This window comes from Amphibalanus amphitrite, unplaced genomic scaffold, assembly GCF_019059575.1.
Source record: "Amphibalanus amphitrite isolate SeventyFive unplaced genomic scaffold, NRLGWU_Aamphi_draft 000633F_arrow, whole genome shotgun sequence".
NCBI classification, from domain to species: Eukaryota; Metazoa; Arthropoda; class Thecostraca; order Balanomorpha; family Balanidae; genus Amphibalanus; species Amphibalanus amphitrite.
The window spans coordinates 386,349-404,042 of NW_024882127.1; the positions used below are offsets into that span (position 1 = coordinate 386,349).

The following is a 17,694-nucleotide window of genomic DNA, read 5'->3' on the forward strand; positions in this document are numbered from 1 at the left end:
AAGTTTTGACAACAGCAAGCCGCTAACATGCTTTACCGGAAAGGTGCTTGCGCCGTCTCAGTCGAGCGCATTTAGGTTCTGAGTAAGACAGCACAGGTCTATAGAAACCAGGCTAGCATGGATAACGTTAAATAATTTCAATATACCCTAGATGTATTCCATTCGACGGTCAGGCAGCACAGACAGCAAAGTCACGGGTTTGTTGGGTGGTCACTGGTCATGGGCCGGCCGGCGGATGCCGATTCGGACGGCGCCGAGTCACCTTCTCGAAGTTGATGGCCTCGTTGGCGACAAAGGTGACGGTGATTGTTTTGATTTCTCTGGGAGCCAGGTGGCCGAAGGCAGGGGAGAAGGTCAGGTACTGAGAGTTGTGCCACTCGAACCTGGCGGCACAGCAGGGCGGCGGTGAGTTACATAACGGCGCGTTACAATTACACACTAAACAAGTTGACAAGTAGAATGGATAGCTGTTCGTATTGTGCGTCCTTACGCCAAAAGGAATCCCCATTCGAATGGGAACTGTCATCCCACACATACATTGAAGCTCCGAGTTTTTACAGACGTCCCGAAGTATTACCTGTAGCGGGAGTTATCGGAGCAGTTCTCCATCCGGAATTGGCGATTGTACGCCACTCCAATGTAGCATGAGACAAACTCCAGCGTATACTGCAGCTGTGGAGGGGAAGAACGGGACCAAGTCAGCTGGTTTTGGGAGAGGGGACGTCGAGTTATTTATCGATTAAAAAATACATTTAACGATAAATAGCTCTTCACAAAGGTTTACGTTGTCTACAAGTAACAATATCGGCCCATTTGAAGCACACACGGATAAATTACAATAGCTATTAGTGTCATTTCATTGCTGCAGAGCCGCGTTTCGCCGTTTCCCTCCGAACCTGGGGCATGTCGCTGCCGAGGACGAACTGCGGCGGCGGCTCCTCCTTCTGGCTCTTGGGCGGGGGCGGGGGCGGCGGCGGCGGCACGTAGTGGCTCACCGGCAGGCCGTGCACCAGCACGCCGCTGTTGTAACCGTGACCTGGTGGAGGACAGGACGAGTTTGTGAAACGGCCGCCGACATTAGTTATATTGGTGTAGTCATATCGATCACCTAACAATCAGAAACTGTCATGCAAATGAAAAGAGTATGGCAGGTTATTTAGATCGTTGAGGCCAGCGATGAGCTTAGGGGTCGTTCCTTGTGACATCCATTCCCTGACAATCCAACGATTTTAGACGGTTTATCGAGACGCGCATATCCATGAGGCAACCTTTCCCAGCCCTGGAGAATTACTGTCCCCCGTCCCCCTTTCCTCTTCCGCCGCGTGTCCGTACCGTCGAGCCGTATGGCCTGTCGCTGGTACGCGTTGTAGTTGACGCTGAGCAGCAGCAGGCCCGAGCAGCGGCCCACCTGGCGCGGGCAGAAGGTGACGGCCAGCACGGCCTCGGCGCCGGCCGGCAGACACAGCGTGCCCAGAACGTACTCGTTAGAACCTGGCGGAGCGGTCAGTGGGTCAGCCGGACGGTAGGTGCAACGGACGGGCGAGGTCGGCGAACGCGGGTCATAAACGTCATGGTGATGTCGGTGGAAACGGTCCCGTTGAAGCAGCTGGCTGGGATGGTGGGAACATCGACAGCAGCTAAACAACTGGACATTGTGATGACGTGATACACGAGCGCCGTACCGGCGGAGCGTCGGCCGAGGGGCGCGGCCACTCACTGATCATGCCCCATACCCTGCCGCGGCCACTCACTGATCATGCCCTGCCGCTCTCCGTTGATGCTGTACTGGAGCGTCCGCTCGTCCGGGACGACGCTGAACAGGTCCCGGCCCTCAGCCAGCAGCAGGTCCACCTGGGGACACGGTTACAGTTACCCGAACATGTCTACCCGAACACGCACAAAGGTGCAGACCACACTGCACGGCAGATAACGGGACACGATGTAGGCATGGATACGATTCACAACTGCTACCCCGTCAGTGTATTCAATTTGCCACAACTGTCCCTCCACCGCCCGCCACCACTGCCGGTCGCGCTCACCATGCACTCGACGAGGCCGGCGTTGCGGAGTCGGACGGTGCCGGCGGCGCTGTCTCCCAGTCGCGTGGAGAGGAAGTGCAGCAGCGGCTCCTGCTGGCGCGTCACCTCCGACGGCTCCAGGACGTCCAGCAGCGGCAGCGTGCCCTCGCCGGACACCTGATAGGGAGAGGACAGTACAGTCAGAGCACACGGCAGCGGCAGCCGCGTGCCCTCGCCGCACACCTGACACGACAGTCGGAGTCAGAAGAGACATACATTCCCCAGTCGCCACCCGAGGAGGCGGGGTCCAAACAGTCAGCAGAGACGACAGCGTGCCCCCGATCACCATGTCAGTAGACGGTTATCACAGACACAGCTCACGGCGAAACGAGAAGAACCGTCGTCTGTGATTCGACGAAGCACAGACAGAAGAGGCAGCCCGGGTCGATCACGGTGTGTGGCAACTGGCTTTACTGGACAACGAATCGTCCAGTAACCCAGCGCGGCGAACAAAGTAATACCAGATACGGGCATTTTATTAGGGGTTGACGTCTAGGCAGCATGAGCTCCAATTACGACAGAGCTGAGCGACCCACCTCGAACGAGATGCCCTTGCTGCGGTCGACGCCGGTCGGCTCCTCCACCTGAATGTCCACCACGTTGACGAACGTCTGAAAAGGAGGGCGAAGATAACGTAAACCACAGTGGAGAGGATATACGACTAGAGAACAAAGGGCACGTTCATCTCCGGTAGAGAGCCGCGGCACCGTCCTTCCGTCGCACGATACTGTGCCGGCGAGCAGGGCGGCACTGCGGCGCAATCTACCCAGACCCGGTCCACAGCCGCCGCGGGACAGGTGATCCCACGGACCGATATACCGTCCGTACCGTCAGAGGTGGCGGCGGAGTCCGTACCTGCAGCGCGTTGGGCGTGAACGTGACGGTGACGGTGATGAAGCCGTGGACGGAGATGTTGGCCCGGGTGGGGCTGACGTCGAACAGCTTCCCTGTCTCCGAGACCGCCTTTGACTTGGCCGTCGTCGCTGGTGAAGGGGGACGGAGACGATGCAAATTAACTGATAAAGCTACGGACAATCGATGAACTGAACACCATCAGTAAGATTACAAATATTGCCAACACGGTAATTGACGAAAAATATCAGAACGACTTAAAACGTCGATATTGGCAAACAACCCTCTCTCCCTATATCCCTCCCTCTCCGCGCTCCCTCACCGGGTCCCGGCTGTTTGACGGCGATCACCACGTCGACGGGCACCATGCTGGTGTTGTGCACCTTGAACGACACCCTGGCAGAGTCTCCGAGCAGCGTGGGGCTCAGCTGGAAGCGGTTCTCGGCGCGGCCGTACACACCGCCCGGCGGCGCCTTCAGCTGCAGCGCCGCGGGTCAGGGTGGAGGTCAGAGGGCTCTCTGCTGGACACTGGACAGTCAGCTGCAGCGCCCGGGTCAGGGTGGAGGTCAGGGGGCTCTCTGCTGGACACTGGACAGTCAGCTGCAGCGCCCGGGTCAGGGTGGAGGTCAGAGGGCTCTCTGCTGGACACTGGACAGTCAGTTGCGGCGCCGTGCGGTGGGTCAGGGGTGGAGGTCAGAGGGCACATAAAACCGCAACAATGTGAAAACGCGTGCCAAACAATATTCGTTTTTACGGTGAACACTGTCCCACCATCCCACCCCTCTGCCGTCTCCGTCGCTCGGCCCGGCCGCCCCGTCCACACCTGGCTGCCGGGCCGGTAGCTCTTCAGCGAGTCGACCACGGCGTGCTCCTCGAAGATGCTGACGATGCCGCCGTCCTGGTCGCGGATGCTGGCCGTGGTGACGTTGCCCAGAAGTCGGAACGGGATGCCGACTCCGTCCCCGGCGTCCGAGATGCGGATCACCAGCTCCTGACCGCGGGGGAACGGGGGAGAGGATGGATGAGTGGGCGGATTACGGACAGATGGAGGGACGGATGGATGATAGCACTTCAGGGTAGTCGCGGTGACCATCAAATGAACACACAGTTCCCAGAATTGAGCCGCCTGTGGAGTAATTGGCACGTCCTGTCCCATCACCTTTACCCGTATGTTCGAGACACCACACCGTGTACCCCCCCCCTCCACCCCAGACCCGCTCCCCGCCGGCACCTGGACGTCGGAGATGGGCTCGCTGGAGACGGCCTCCACGTTGACGACTGCCTGAGAGCTGACCGGGATCGTGCCCATGGCCGGCTGCAGCGTGTAAATGCCCGCCGTCAGCTTCATGGCCCGCGCCTCGGTGCTGCTGGGCGGTCCGATGGAGCGGGGTGACAGGTCAGGATAGGACGGGAACTAGGGGAGAGCGGTCAGGACGGGCAGGGCTGGGAGCAGAGACCCCCGTCTCCGCCATCTCCCTCTCGGCTCCGACTCACCCGCCGCCCTTGCTGCTCTGTCCGCCGCCCAGCTTCTGCACCACGGACGCCGTCGAGATGGGTCCGGCCGTGTTCTCCTGGCTGGTCGACTTGCTGCTCGACGAGCCGCCCTTACCGCCCGACGTGCGACCCTGATCAGGGGGAAAGGAGGGCCGGTCAGAGGTCAAATAACGGCATGACGAACACGAGACTGAAACTAAATCGACCAGAATGGCGTCGAAAGTTGCAACATGCTATACCAGCTACCACATTCGAAAAGATAAGCCGGCGGGACGCACCCGTTTTTTGGCCTGCGGCGAGTCGTGCCCTCCGGCGGTGGGCTCCACATTCTTCCTGACGATGTGGTAGCTGAAGTCGAACTTGCCGTCGTTCTTGATGACGAAGAAGCCCGTCTTGCGGACGGCCACCGGGAAGTGTCCCAGATGCAGCTCGTGACTAGGCGTCACAGAGTACCTGCGAACGGAGCGCGATCATCAGACGGTGGATAATACCGGCGGCTGTGCCAGGGTCGAACCGTCATCGAACTCAGAGACGCAAATTCATAGACACCCAGCGACATTATGTCTAACGTCAGCCAGGAAATATTCAAGCATGACGAGTTGCACCCTTAGCTTGAATATCATGCAACAGCATAAGACGAACACAAGTTATGCTTCAAATGAAGCGGGATAAGACTCTCTTTTCTAGCCAGTCACCTGAAAGCCCATCCACCCGATCACCGCACTCACTTGCAGAAGAGCGCCCGCACGCTGACGCAGACGGGGATGAGCGCGATAACCTCACCCTCCTCCTTCTTGTGGAAGTCGAGGATCTGCACGCGCAGCATCTGCGATTTCTTGATCCAGATCTCGGAGTCGGTGCTGAACCACATCTGGAGGGGCGGCGGCGCGGGGCACATCGTCAGACTGCGGACTTTACAGGAGCGCGGAGCTGAGAGACGCGGGCCGACTCTAGACGGAAGGCGCGTCCGGCTGTGTGTGTCTGCTTTAAACCTAACTTTACCAATCTGCATATCCAAACTAAATTTACCGTACAAAGCCAAAACCAAATGAATGGGTATGTGAGGAAGTATGTTTAAGGCGTACCTGGATGTTAAGCGGCCGCTCGTGCGGGTGCAGGATTCCTCTGTCGGGACTGATGTGGAAGCCGTGGGTGAGCGACTTGGCCCCCTTGGGCACCGGTTCCGGGTCTTCCAGCCACGCCCTGACAGGAGACACGCGGGTTAGAGTTAATTATAGCGGGCAACATAACCAAAGGACGGCGAAACAAAACAAATGAGCTCGCTCAGTCCGCGGCTACCCCGAAATGGTCATTATTCATTGAGTGCCGTCTTACTTGAACATAATTTCATATTTTCCTTTGTTCTTGATAGTGAAGGTCTGCTTGCTCTCTTCCTTCACCTTGATCGTTCCAAAGTCCACTCCGGTCGCCAGACCCTGCCGACATTGAGAGCTCAGAGGGCATGTCGAAAACTGGCTGACGTTCTCAATAGCAAACTTCAGCATTTTAACGTTATGTTCAGATTTCAATCAGACCACAAATCATCGCCAAAGGCTACACTACAACTACGTCCACCGACCGACTAGACCCGCGGCCCTCCCAGCCCTACCTTTGGGAACATGAGGTCGACGGCCACATCGAATCCCTCCGCCGACACGGTGATGGTCTCTGACTGCAGGATGCCCAGCGTGGTGCGCGGACTGCGCGGAGACGAGGTGGTCGCGCTGTTGTCGCTGCCAGAGCCGCCGGCCGTCGTCCCGTCGTCGGCCGCCGGCTCCTCGAAGTGTTCGGTGATCTGACAGCGCACAAACGGCAGCGGCGAGCGATCAGCGCCGGCCGCCGTGGCCGGAGGGGGGCCGGCCGGCCGGGTGAGCTCAGCGCGGCCGGCGGCGGGGGCGGCGGGCGGGCGATGACGCCGACTGCGGGTGGGGACGGGCGGACGGTAGAGTGGCGCCGGTCCGAAGGCGATGGCGGTGGTGACGTCCAGAAAGGTGGTCCCCGGGTGATGGGCGAGCTGCTGACCCGCGCCGCCGGGCCGCACCCCGGACGGCCTCCGCGGACGGTCCGCCAGGCCGTGAGCTGTCTCTGACAGCGGGAGACGCGGGCTGTCCTTGGAGCCGCCGCTGTCACCGGCGGACACACACCTGCCCTTCACCACAGCGACCCCATCCCCTTGTCCCGCCCCGTCCCCTGCGGCCACATCCCCCCGCCCCGCCCCGTCCCCCGCGGCCGGCGGTCCCCCGGCCGGAGCGGATCCGTCCCGCGGCGGGCGGACGGACGGCGGCCGGTCTGTCGAGCGGACGGCGCGGACTCCGCCGGCAGACCGCGGGGCGGACAGCGGGTCCCGGGAGGGGCGCACCCGACACCGGGGCAGCAGGTGGGACATAGTGGACCAGGGGCGGCGGGACCGGCCGCAGCGAGCCGTGGCACTGCGCAGAGCGAGTCACCGCGCCACTGCGAGCGGCGGCAGCATTCGGTACATGATGAATAATGCTAGGTACCACTTAGAATAAGCTTATTACACTTCGACGCGTATAATCACGAGCAAAACACTTGAGACTATCGACGATATGTGCGCTCCGTGGAACTTGTAAAAAACGACTTAAAGTAATAAAATCATGCTGAATTTGTCACAATGATCTTTCAGCAGAATATAGAATAAAGTAAAATGTAGGCACGAAATAGGTTAATGAAAGCGCAGAACTGTTAACTACAAAAACGATTTCCCACTGCACACGATTCTCCTACCTCGAGTTTGATCTTTTTGTTGTGGTAGAGGCAGGGCCGGATGGGGGAGAACTCGACCTCGATGTCAGACACCCCGAGCGGCATCAGCGTCCCTTCTTTGGGCCGGAACGTGAACCCCTCGCCTGCCGAACGGAACGGCAGTTATACCGACAGCTCAGCACTCGGCTGAGCAAGCGCACAAACCGTGTCAGTACGGAGGTCTCAGTGATATTATAGCAGATATAAAAAAATACGAGACACCTCTGACCTAGCGTGGCACCTATCCCGCCCCATCCTGCCGTCTGGTCCCGGTCCTCACCGAGCTGTTCAGTGTCCACCACTCTGAACTGGAGCGGAATCAGGGAGCGGTTGGTGAGCACCAGCCGGCGCGTCTCGCGGCGCAGCAGCAGCACCCGGTCGAACGTCAGCTGACGTTTGTCCACGTGCACCTCCGGCTTGGCGCCCACACACGTCAGCTGACGGAGGGGGGGGGGGGGGCGTCAGTCAGTGGCCGGTCATACACACATGTGTCAATAGCATCTGCTGGGCCGCGACGGACGGAGAGCCGAGAGAAACCAACTATATCGGGTGAATTAAAATAAGAGTCGATGACACTTAGGAAAATGTGCGCAATGTTTCTGTGCCTCTGTACCTTTGTGATCCAGGGGTCGGGGTCAATGTAATAATCATGTGATCCAATGGTCAGTGTGTATTACCTTTGTGATCCAGGGGTCGGGGTTGTCCTTGACGCATCCGATGAGCATGTCCTCGTAGGGCTGCGGCGCCGGCGGCAGCGCCATCACCTGCAGGTAGTCCTTCTCACCGGGCGCCAGAGACAGGCTCATCGGCCACAGCTGCCGGAGGGATAGCACACACCTTATAGACGAACATCAACAATCTGACTCAATAATTGCTAACCGGCATAACTTCGACGACATACTGCGCTGTGCATCCTAGGACCAACGTCCTACAGCATTGAGCTGGTGCCTCTCAGACACCCCGACAGTCATATGGCCGCGGTACTAGCCACCCACCTGGAAGGGCGGCACCTTGAACGTGTCGTTGAAGAGGTGGAAGGTGATCTCGACGGGCAGCGGCGAGATGTTCTCCATGGTGATTTCGGCCTGGTGGCCGTGGGGCCTAGGAATGGACAGTGGACACGGGATGGAGCGTCAGTCCATATCTGCAGCCGCTTGTACGGGCACCGGGACAGCGCAACTGGCACTGTGCACATAGGACGGCCGAGCAAAGAAAACTTGGCCACGGGGGTGTGAAAGCAGATGTAACATACGAGAAAGCAATTACTCGGCGCTAGTAACGTTTATATACAATCGGTAGCTTTGTCCAGTGACACTGACACTGGTAATATGACACTGGCTGTACTGACACTGGTAATATGACACTGGCTGCACTGACACTGGTAATATGACACTTGCTGTAGGTATATACTCGTACTGACACTGAGGGCGGCCCGGTGACTGACGCCGAGTTGTGACGCGCCACCTGCGGCTGCTGTTTGGCCGCCGGCTTCACCACCGGCAGTGGGCCGAACGAGAGTGTGCGCGTGCCGCGGATAAACGCCACGCCGTGCTCGGTGCCGTAGTCCTCCGAGCGCATCGGCACCTGAGCGCGCGGGTCGGACGGTACGGCAGCGGGTCAACGGTATTGAGGAACGAAACAGCGGATCGGACAGCAGACAAACTGACAGAAGAAATAGGTATGCCCCAGTGATTGGCATTGACGTTAGGTGTTATGTCAACAAATCAAACAGCAGCGCCCATAAGCGTCCTTTCGCGTAGAGCGTTCCCACCTTGGCGTAGAGCGTTTTGATTTTCCTGTTGATGAGCGGCAGCACGCAGCTGCCGGAGCACTCGAGGGTGTATCGGCGCCGGGTGCCGGCCGTCTCCAGCTGCAGGCGCGCCTGGTACCGGCCCGGCCGGTTCACCTCGAAGTGCACCACCAGCGTGAGCTCGCCCTCCGCGGGCACCACCCACCGGTGGCCGGAGACCACCGGGTCGTCGCGGTCTGACAACAGGTCAGGTCATACACCACCCAGCGGTAGCCGGAGACCACCGGGTCGTCACGGTCTGACAGAGACAACGGGTCGGGTCAGGTCAGGTCATACACTCTCCGGTTTCAATTTCTCTCCCTCCCCATCCCGGTCCAGTCACAGGGCTCCCTCTCCTCCCTCCCTCCCCCGTTCACTCACGGAGCGCCTGCCGGATGGCCGTGGCCAGGTCCGTGTCACACTTCCCCTCCCCCCTCCCCGTTCACTCACGGAGCGCCTGTCGGATGGCCGTGGCCAGGTCCGTGTCACACTCGCCGCCCATGGAGCCGCCGGTGCGCTGGTCGGCGGCCAGCGACGGGTCGCTGCGCCGCTTCCCCTTCAGTCGCCGCTGGCCGCGCCGTTTGGGCGGCGGCGACTTCTCGGGCGTGATCCGCTGCGCCTTCTCCTCCTGTGTGGGGACACGGGGAAAAGGTCACGGACGGAACGCCAGGGCATTTACACCGAGACGGGACGAGATATGCCGCCAATGGCGGGTAACCAGTAGTGCAAAGAAGCGGACGCGCTCTGATAATACTATATCTCTATCCGTTATCTCAACAAACCGATCTCCGCAGCTCGGGTCCCTCTGCGCTGATAAGCCCGCCGCACCTTTTCGGCTGCGGCCGCCTCGGCGATGGCGGCCCTCTCGGCGTCGTCCAGTCGGAACGTGAACACGGGCTCGGTCGTCTCTGGCAGGGCGCGCAGCGGCGGCCGCTTCAGAACGGTGAACGTCCTGCAGGGCGTCAGCGGCGGGCCCTCCGAGCCCTGGCCTACGGACGGGAGGGGAACGGGGACGGGTCATACAGAGCGAGCAGAGACGGGGATGAGCGACTGGAAGGCAGGCGGCTACTGAGGTGTTCGGTATACTACAGGAGAGGGTTAACACCCTCCTGTGGCAATTCATTACAGATCAAGCAGACTGTTTGCCTCCATAAACAAGGAAATAAGTACGCTAAAATAAATGCTCTATAGCACACATTTATTAAGAAATTTACGACTGATGCCGCCGGGCGGCCGCGGCACTGACCCATGTCGTCTCGGACGCTGCTGGGGCTGGGCAGCACGCCGCTCTCGACCAGCAGCCGGTAGCAGCAGCGGCAGTCGAGCGCGCCGCTGAGCAGCACGTGCGTCACCCCCAGGTCGGTGGGCACCCGGAACTCGTCCACCGTGGTGGCCCGCTGGGGAGGGGGGGGGAGGGAGGTCAGAGGGGACTGGGGAGGGCGGTCCCGGGAGACGAGAAGACAGACGGGCTGGGAGAAAACGGCTAAGCGCCGGAAGAAAAGGGAGGGTCTCTGCCAGTTGCCGATAGTAAACTGCCTCAACACCTACAATTCAAATGCAATTTATTTCTTTGAAACAAACTTCAAAATACGTGTAACTGCGGCCAAAAAAGTATTTCCGTTACAGCTAATATTTCGACTGGTCTCGGCTACCCTGTAGATAGAACGAAATCCATCGACATTATAGACTTGCTCTGTAGAGAGCCAATCATAATTCGCAGATAAGCTATGTTCTGAATTCATATTGAACATCGATTTTTGTCACCCGGATTTCAAAGCTCGGTAAATTCCGCGGGTCTCACCCCAGCTGGCGCGGGGCCCGGCCGCTCAGGTCACGTGACCGGCTGTGACCGGTCAGCCAATCAGCGACCTGGGACGGCGGCGTTGCCCGGGGCGGTGTGGGGACGGAGCCGGCGGCCGGGCGGCCGGCCGGCCGGCGCGCAGTCGGCTCTCGAACTCGTGTTGTGATGGCGGCGGACGGGCGAGCTGTGAGGGGCTCTCCGGGCCGGGCCCGGCCGCTGCTGCTGTTGCTGATATGTGCCGCCGTGGCGCCCGTGTCCAAAACTGCCGAGACCAGTTTCGTGATGCGCCAGGTGGACCGTCTGCCGGGGCCGGCGGGATTCACCGAGACGCTGGAGGAGCAGCCACTCTGGTTCCGCGAGGCGTTCTACCGGCTGCCGGAGGAACTGCAGCTGACGCTGCGGCTCTGCAGCACCCAGAGTCTGGAGCGCATGGTGGAGGCGCTCGGCAGCATGCCCGGCATGAAGCGCTACGACCAGCTGGCCAGCTACCTGACCGGCATCGCCGACGGCTGGCGGGACGCGGACGGCTTCGACGTGCACCGCGAGGCGGACGAGATCGCCTCGCGGGAGGCGATGCTGCGCGGCCGCGGCGGCGGCGGCGTCCAGGGCCGGAGGTCCGAGGCGCTGGTGGAGGCGGGCGGTTCTGAGGAGGGAGAGGGGGAGCCGCAGTCGCCGCCTCCGCCGGTGGTGGTCGGCCCGCTGCACCAGTTCGCCCTGCCCTCGCTCTGGGAGCTGATCGAGGAGGCGCGCAAGGCCGGCAACGACACCGGCCTGTGGCGGCTCTCGCTGTCTGGCGGCGACGAGCTGGCGGTGGCGCCGGTCAGCCGGCTGGACCCGGCCGAGACGGTCTCCCTGCTGCCGGTGTACGGCCCCCGGCCGGACGCTCCGCCCGACCTGGTGCAGGTGACGTTCCCCGTGGCCGAGGCCAGCCTGCGGCAGCTGCTGCGCACACCCGACGAGCTGCTGCGCACGCTGCCGGCGCCGGCGGCCGCGCAGCTGCCGGCGCGCACGGTGACGGCCGTCACGGTGGAGCACGCTGGCGACGTGACTGTGACGGGCGCGCTGGCGGCCGCCTGCGCCGACAACATGACGGACGCCGAGCTGGAGACGCTGGTGCACAGCCTGCTGCAGCGGCCGCTGGCGCCGGCCGAGCTGGCCGCCCTGGCGCACGCCGTCGGACGCCACTGGCCGGCCGAGCGGGCCGCCTGGTCTGCCACCCACATCAGCGTGCTGACGGCGCACCGGTGCGAGCTGCTGGCGCACGTGGCGCTGCCGGCGCTGCTGGCTCTCCACTCGGACACTGTGGCCGATCTGGTACAGAGCTGCCAGGGCCTGTGGCGGCCGGCGGCCGGCGGCGGTCCGCCGCTGGGACCCTACGTGCGCCGCTGGCTGCAGAAGGCGCTGGAGCGGCGCGGCCCGCTGGCCGGCTGGTCTGCCGAGGCGCTGTCGGAGCTGTCGCCGCTGCTGGCCGGCGCGCTGCCCGAGGAGCTGCGACAGCTGGGCGAGCGGCGCCAGCTGGCCGCCGGCGCCGAGCTGTCGTTCGCCAGCCTGGACCGGGCGCAGGCGCAGCCGGTGATCGCCGGCCAGCTGGAGGCCGCCGAGAACCTGACGGCGGCGGGGACGCTGTACGAGCTGCTGCGCCACCTGCAGCCGCAGCACGTGCGCCAGCTGGGCCGGCTGCGCCACCAGCTGCTGGCGCTGGCGCCGTGGCTGGTGGACGACCGGGAGCAGAGCGGCCAGTACGCCACACACCTGCAGGTACGCCAGCCGCCCTGCGCGGCTAGCCGGGTCTACGCTGAATTGTTTCACTGTTTAAGCTTCCATTTTTTAAATGTCTTACATCAATTTCTTTCCTTTGAAATTGCAATCACCAAATGTTTCTTCTTACTAATTTTATTCTAGCGTGAGAAACCTGGCATTGAGACCTGGCGGAGCCTGTCCGTGCAGAAATGACGTAACACCGAACAGTCCGAACCTAACCACGGCTCTGGCTCTGACCCGCGTGCGTGTCCCGCTCTCGGCAGTTCCGTCTGATGCTAGACTCTGAGCTGAGCAGCGGTAACTTCTCGGCCGAGCAGCTGGCCCGGCTGGGGCCGTTCTTCTACACGCTGCCGCTGTCCGACGTGTACAACCGGCTGGTGGAGCGGCGACTGCGGCTGACGGCCGCCCAGCTGGCCGCCATCTCGTCGCCGCGCCTGGAGCCCATGACGCGCCGCGTGCTCATGTCGACGTTCATGCTGAGCGAGGACCGGCTGTGCCCGGGCTGCCTGCGCGGCGTGCCGGCCGAGCTGCTGGGCAGTCTGACGGACGGCACGCTGACCTACCTGCGGCTGCGCGGCCTGCTGGACGCCGCCGCGCTGGCGCAGCTGGTGCCCGCCGCCGACCACATGCTGCCCGGCAAGCAGGCCGAGCTGCTGGAGGCGGTGCGGCAGCTGCTGCGCCGCGGCCGCGGCGTGGCGGCGCCCCTGGTGGCCGGCAGCTCACAGCTGTGGGCGCTGGCCGGACCGGAGGACACGGCGCTCCTGGTGCCCGCCGTCATCTCGCGGATGGAGGAGCTGGCGCTGCGCCTGGAAGGCCCCGAGCTGCTGCGGCGGGCCGCCGAGTACCCGCGCCCGCTGCTGGCGCAGGTGCTGGCCCACTACCGGGCGGCCGCCGGCGGCCTCTGGAGCACGGAGAGCCTGCTGGGCCGCCGGCCGGGCCGGCGCCGGCCACCGCACGGACCCTGGGTCTACCTGAGCGGCCTGAGCTGCACAGACGTGGCCGCCGTGACGCCACTGGACCTGCCGCCGGTCGCCGAGGCGTACGAGCGCCATCTGCGGGCCACCGGCCGGCCGCACCTGCCACTGCCGCTCTGTGTGTGCCTGCAGCAGCGGCTGGTGCAGTACCTGCAGGTCCGTCACGCCATCGAGCGCAGCGCCAACGAGATCGACGCCGGCCGGCTGGCACTGCCGGCCCTGGAGGACGCGCCGCTGTACCGGATGTCTGCTCTGGAGGTGCGCGCGCTGCCGGCCTGCGTGCTGCTGCTGCTGCCGCGCCACTACCTGCTGGCGCTCTCGCCGGAGGCGCGGCTGGCCGCCTGGCTGAAGATCGGCCGGCTGACCTGGCCCGACATCGCCACCCACCTGTCTGTGCAGCGCAACGAGGACCAGTTCCGCTGGGTGGCCCGCCAGATGCTGCACGACCTCAACGTCACCAACGCCACCACGCTGACGTTCGAGCACGTGGCGCAGCTGAACCAGCTGCTGCACTTCCTCGACGCCGACACGATCCCGCAGATCGCGCCCGAGGCCTTCAGGGAGTGGATCTACACGCTGCGCTCAGGCTCTGAGCGGCTGGTGTGCCGGCCGCACCGCGCCTGGGCCGCCCTGGTGGGGCGCGCCTTCGGACCGGCCGCCGCCTGGAACATGTCCACTCCCTACTACCTGGGCGGCTGGATCTTCGCGCTGAACGCTACCGAGCGCGGCCGGGTGCGCCGCGAGGACCTCCGACTGGCCGTGGACGACCACAACGCGGCGCTGTTTCAGCCACTGCCGGACGTGATGGGGCGCCGCGCCGGCCGGCCGCTCACCTTCCTGGAGGCGTGCCGCGAGCTCAACGACACGGCGCTCGACCTGCGGCTGCTGTTCGAGGTGGCCCGGCTGGCCGGCGTGGTCGGCTACCCGCAGCCGCGCGCGCGCCGCAGCGTGCCGCCGCCGGTGTCGGCGCGCGACCTGCGGCAGCTCGGCCAGGACCTGATGACGGCGGTGCGCAGCAGCAGCGTGCCGGACCAGGTGCGCGGCCGCGCCGAGGTGCTGGTCGAGGAGCTGGTCGCCGCGCTGGGCGACGGCTCGGCGCCCGAGCAGCCGGACGCGCTGCCGTTCGACTTTGTCCCCTCGGCCGGCGACCGGCTGAGCTGTGACGACCTGCGCGCGGCGGGCCCGGCGGCGGCGGCCGTGCTGCCGCACGAGCTGCAGCGCATGGCCGACGCCGACCGTGTGGACCTCTGGAGCTGTCTGAACGCGCTGGGCCGGCTGCACTGGCAGCTGGGCGGCCGCTCCGTCTCCGAGGTGTGGAACGTGGCCCGCGAGGCCAACGGCGACTTCATCCTGCCCGACAACCTGGTGCACCTGGGCGGCCTGGTGGCGGCGCTGTCCGCCGACGAGCTGCGCCAGGTGCTGGTGGCCGCGCCCGGCCAGCCGCTCTCCACGGACGCGCTGTCGGTGCTGGGCGCCGTGGACTGGCGGCCCGACCAGCTGGCCGTGCTGGTCAACACCACGCTGGGTGTCACCGAGGACCCGCGCACCAGCCGGCTGCGCCTGTACGCCGAGCCGCAGGCGGTCACCGCGCTGGGCAGCCTGCTGTGCGGCTTCAGCCCCGGCCAGCTGCGGCAGCTGTTCAACGACTCTCGGCCGCACCTGTACCGAGACACGGCGGCCGCCGTCGGACGGCTGGCCGGCTGCCCGCACGACAGCGTGCTCGAGACGCTGGCGCAGCTGGCCGTGGACACGTTCGGCCCGACGGCCGGCTGGAGCGAGCAGACGGTGGCCGCCGTGGGCGCGGCCGTGGCCGGCCTGCGCCGCTGGCAGTTCAAGGCGCTGACGGCTGAGGCGCTGCGCGGCCTGACGCCGGTGGCGGCGCGCCGCGCGGCCGCCAGCATGCTGGCCACGGAGCTGTCTGCCGACCAGCTGCGCCAGCTGATGCCGCAGTCGGCCCGCGAGCTGCTGGCCCAGCCCGGTCTGAAGACCCCTCAGCGGGACGCCCTGGAGCGGGCGCTGCACGGCCGGCGCTCGGCGCGCGCGGCCGCCGACCCGCCGCCGCCGCCGCCGGCTCCCGTCGCCGAAGACGAGACGGCCGCCACCGACGGACCGCACGCCGAGCCCGAGCCGCACTCAGACTCCGACTCGGACTCTGAACACGACCACGATCACGACCACGAGCTGGAGGCCGTGCCGGAGCCGAGCGCCGAGCCGCGGGCCGACGACTCCGACTCTGACTCTGACTCAGACTCTGACTCCGAGTCTCCCGTGGAGGAGCCCAGCAGTCAGGAGAGCACCCAGGAGCAGGCCAACAGCACGGCGCCGGCGCGGCTGCCGGCCCGCTCTGCGCTCTGGCTGACGGCGCTGGTGCTGGCGGCGCCGGCGGCGTAGCGGGGCCGCCGCCAGCGCGCGCCCGTCCCGACACCGGGCCGACGGGGAGGGAACGGGGACACAGGGGGCAGATTGGCGCGGCGGCGTTGTTATGGAGAGTCGTTTATGAGATGTTATATTTGTATTACGTGGAATGTCTAAGCCGTATCAAGCGGATGATTGTTTTCACTATAAGGTTGTATTTTACGATCGCCGATTTTGGCGTCACCTATGCCGTGCCATGCAGTTATCGATGCCTCCAATAAATGAAGTACGGCCCAAATGTAGTTTCTGGAATTTGATCGATATCTCCTGCCAATTGAATGGGGTTAGACTCCTGGTACTCGTATGTGATTGGTCCCTGCGCAATGCTGGGGGCGGGGGGGGGGACTGGACGGAAAAGAAACACATGCGGCAGTATGGGGTCTAGCATCTGAGGATACCAGTAAATCAAATGTCTTTACGTATTCGAATGCGAGGATCGAACAGTGTGAAAAGTGGGTGCCGGTGGTGTCTGCTTGTTAAGCTGCCTTCAGCCGTTCAGGAGCCCAGTGGTGACTGAACGCTAGAATCTAGCTCACGAGTCACGGAATTGACTAGTTTCCAATATGACTGGAGCACAGGCAGCCCGCTACGCCCTGAATGTCTCAACCCGTAACATGGATGACGCTGAAGTCTTTCCGCTCACCAATTCAAGGCAGCAATGTCTGAAGTGTTATTTGTGATAGCCGTACCAAAACCCAGTAGGTAGCCAAGCATGGACACAGAGCCATGGTTCAGACAGCATGAGTAGGGCACATTGTAATAACACCAGCCCTCTAGCCGCAGCCGCGGTGGACACACAGTAATTGACTGCACCGGCGCACACTGCAATGGAAGTACGATACAGACACTCCCGAACACAGCGACAGCACCGAGCCCTCGACCTTAGCTCCGAGCGGTGACAGAACCACGACGGACGGCGGGTTCACGACAGAATCGACGAAACGACCGTAAAATATGACGTGTTGCGTGTGTAGGCATATTAACCAGCGATGTAAAGGCTGCTCCACCCTCAGTCAAACCACCCATGCATTTCGCCATTCACTGCTGATATGTGGAAATAAGGAACACACCTTGGAGAGGGTGGAGTTTTTGCCAGCCCGCTGGCTGCGCCCCTTGGAGCTCCTCTTGTGCTGCGTGGCGCCGAACTTGAGCGAGTCTTCGGCCGGCATACCCTGCAATCACGAACAGGGTCAACGGGTGGATCACGAAATAAAGAATGTAGAGTGATAACATTTGAAAGCAGAGAACCAGGGTTCGAGAAACACGATAAAAACATGAAAATTACGTCCGTATTTGATGCAGCAAAAGAAGAAAAAACAACCGGAGCTGCCACGACTTAGAGCTTAGCAAATAAGAACTTTTAAACACAACCGTCCCTCCCTCCCTCCCCCCTCCCTCCCTCTCACCTCGGGCACCAGCTGTCTGCCCCTGTCCACAATAGCCAGCAGGCAGACTCCTCCCGTCCCCTCCCTCCCTCAGTCACCTCGGGAACCAGTCTCTCCTTGTCGACAATATCCAGCAGGCAGACTCCCGGTCCTCCTTCCTCTCTCTCTCTCTCTCTCTCTCTCTCTCTCTCTCTCTCTCTCTCCTCTCTCTCTCTCTCTCTCTCCTCTCTCTCTCTCTCCTCTCTCTCTCTCTCTCTCTCTCTCTCTCTCTCTCTCTCTCTCTCTCTCTCTCTCTCTCTCTCTCTCTCTCTCTCTCCTCCTCTCTCTCTCTCTCTCTCCTCTCTCTCTCTCCTCTCTCTCTCTCTCCTCTCTCTCTCTC

General features: G+C 62.9%; 2 protein-coding genes across 2 annotated transcripts in view; one reads left to right on the plus strand and one right to left on the minus strand.

Moving 5' to 3' along the window:
- Positions 1-17,378, minus strand: part of LOC122363660 (hydrocephalus-inducing protein-like) — a 33,271-nt gene extending 15,893 nt beyond the window's left edge. The window contains exons 1-28 of the mRNA XM_043333171.1: positions 17,337-17,378; positions 17,001-17,102; positions 10,226-10,376; positions 9,808-9,968; positions 9,430-9,607; positions 8,962-9,176; positions 8,611-8,774; positions 8,186-8,291; positions 7,868-8,005; positions 7,471-7,627; positions 7,173-7,294; positions 6,034-6,219; positions 5,760-5,860; positions 5,510-5,627; positions 5,153-5,295; positions 4,703-4,877; positions 4,425-4,555; positions 4,162-4,297; positions 3,754-3,921; positions 3,253-3,409; positions 2,934-3,061; positions 2,615-2,689; positions 2,040-2,195; positions 1,752-1,851; positions 1,333-1,491; positions 897-1,036; positions 578-672; positions 263-383 (exon numbers count right to left, since the gene is read on the minus strand). Of these exons, the coding sequence (XP_043189106.1) occupies positions 263-383; positions 578-672; positions 897-1,036; positions 1,333-1,491; positions 1,752-1,851; positions 2,040-2,195; positions 2,615-2,689; positions 2,934-3,061; positions 3,253-3,409; positions 3,754-3,921; positions 4,162-4,297; positions 4,425-4,555; positions 4,703-4,877; positions 5,153-5,295; positions 5,510-5,627; positions 5,760-5,860; positions 6,034-6,219; positions 7,173-7,294; positions 7,471-7,627; positions 7,868-8,005; positions 8,186-8,291; positions 8,611-8,774; positions 8,962-9,176; positions 9,430-9,607; positions 9,808-9,968; positions 10,226-10,376; positions 17,001-17,099 (3,780 nt within the window). The 5' untranslated portion in view covers positions 17,100-17,102; positions 17,337-17,378. The remainder of the gene's footprint in view (positions 1-262; positions 384-577; positions 673-896; positions 1,037-1,332; positions 1,492-1,751; positions 1,852-2,039; positions 2,196-2,614; positions 2,690-2,933; positions 3,062-3,252; positions 3,410-3,753; positions 3,922-4,161; positions 4,298-4,424; positions 4,556-4,702; positions 4,878-5,152; positions 5,296-5,509; positions 5,628-5,759; positions 5,861-6,033; positions 6,220-7,172; positions 7,295-7,470; positions 7,628-7,867; positions 8,006-8,185; positions 8,292-8,610; positions 8,775-8,961; positions 9,177-9,429; positions 9,608-9,807; positions 9,969-10,225; positions 10,377-17,000; positions 17,103-17,336) is intronic.
- Positions 10,928-16,168, plus strand: LOC122363670. The gene is made up of 2 exons (XM_043333188.1): positions 10,928-12,538; positions 12,805-16,168. Exons 1-2 carry the CDS (start codon positions 10,946-10,948, stop codon positions 15,904-15,906), a joined length of 4,695 nt encoding a protein of 1,564 aa, XP_043189123.1. The 5' UTR covers positions 10,928-10,945; the 3' UTR covers positions 15,907-16,168.
- Positions 17,379-17,694: the final 316 nt, after the last annotated feature.

Coding starts and splice junctions, on each gene's coding strand:
- LOC122363670 (XM_043333188.1), top strand. CDS start 10,946: ATGGCGGCGGACGGGCGAGCTGTGAGGGGCTCTCCGGGCCGGGCCCGG. Junction 12,539..12,804: donor AGTACGCCACACACCTGCAG/GTACGCCAGCCG, acceptor CGCTCTCGGCAG/TTCCGTCTGATGCTAGACTC.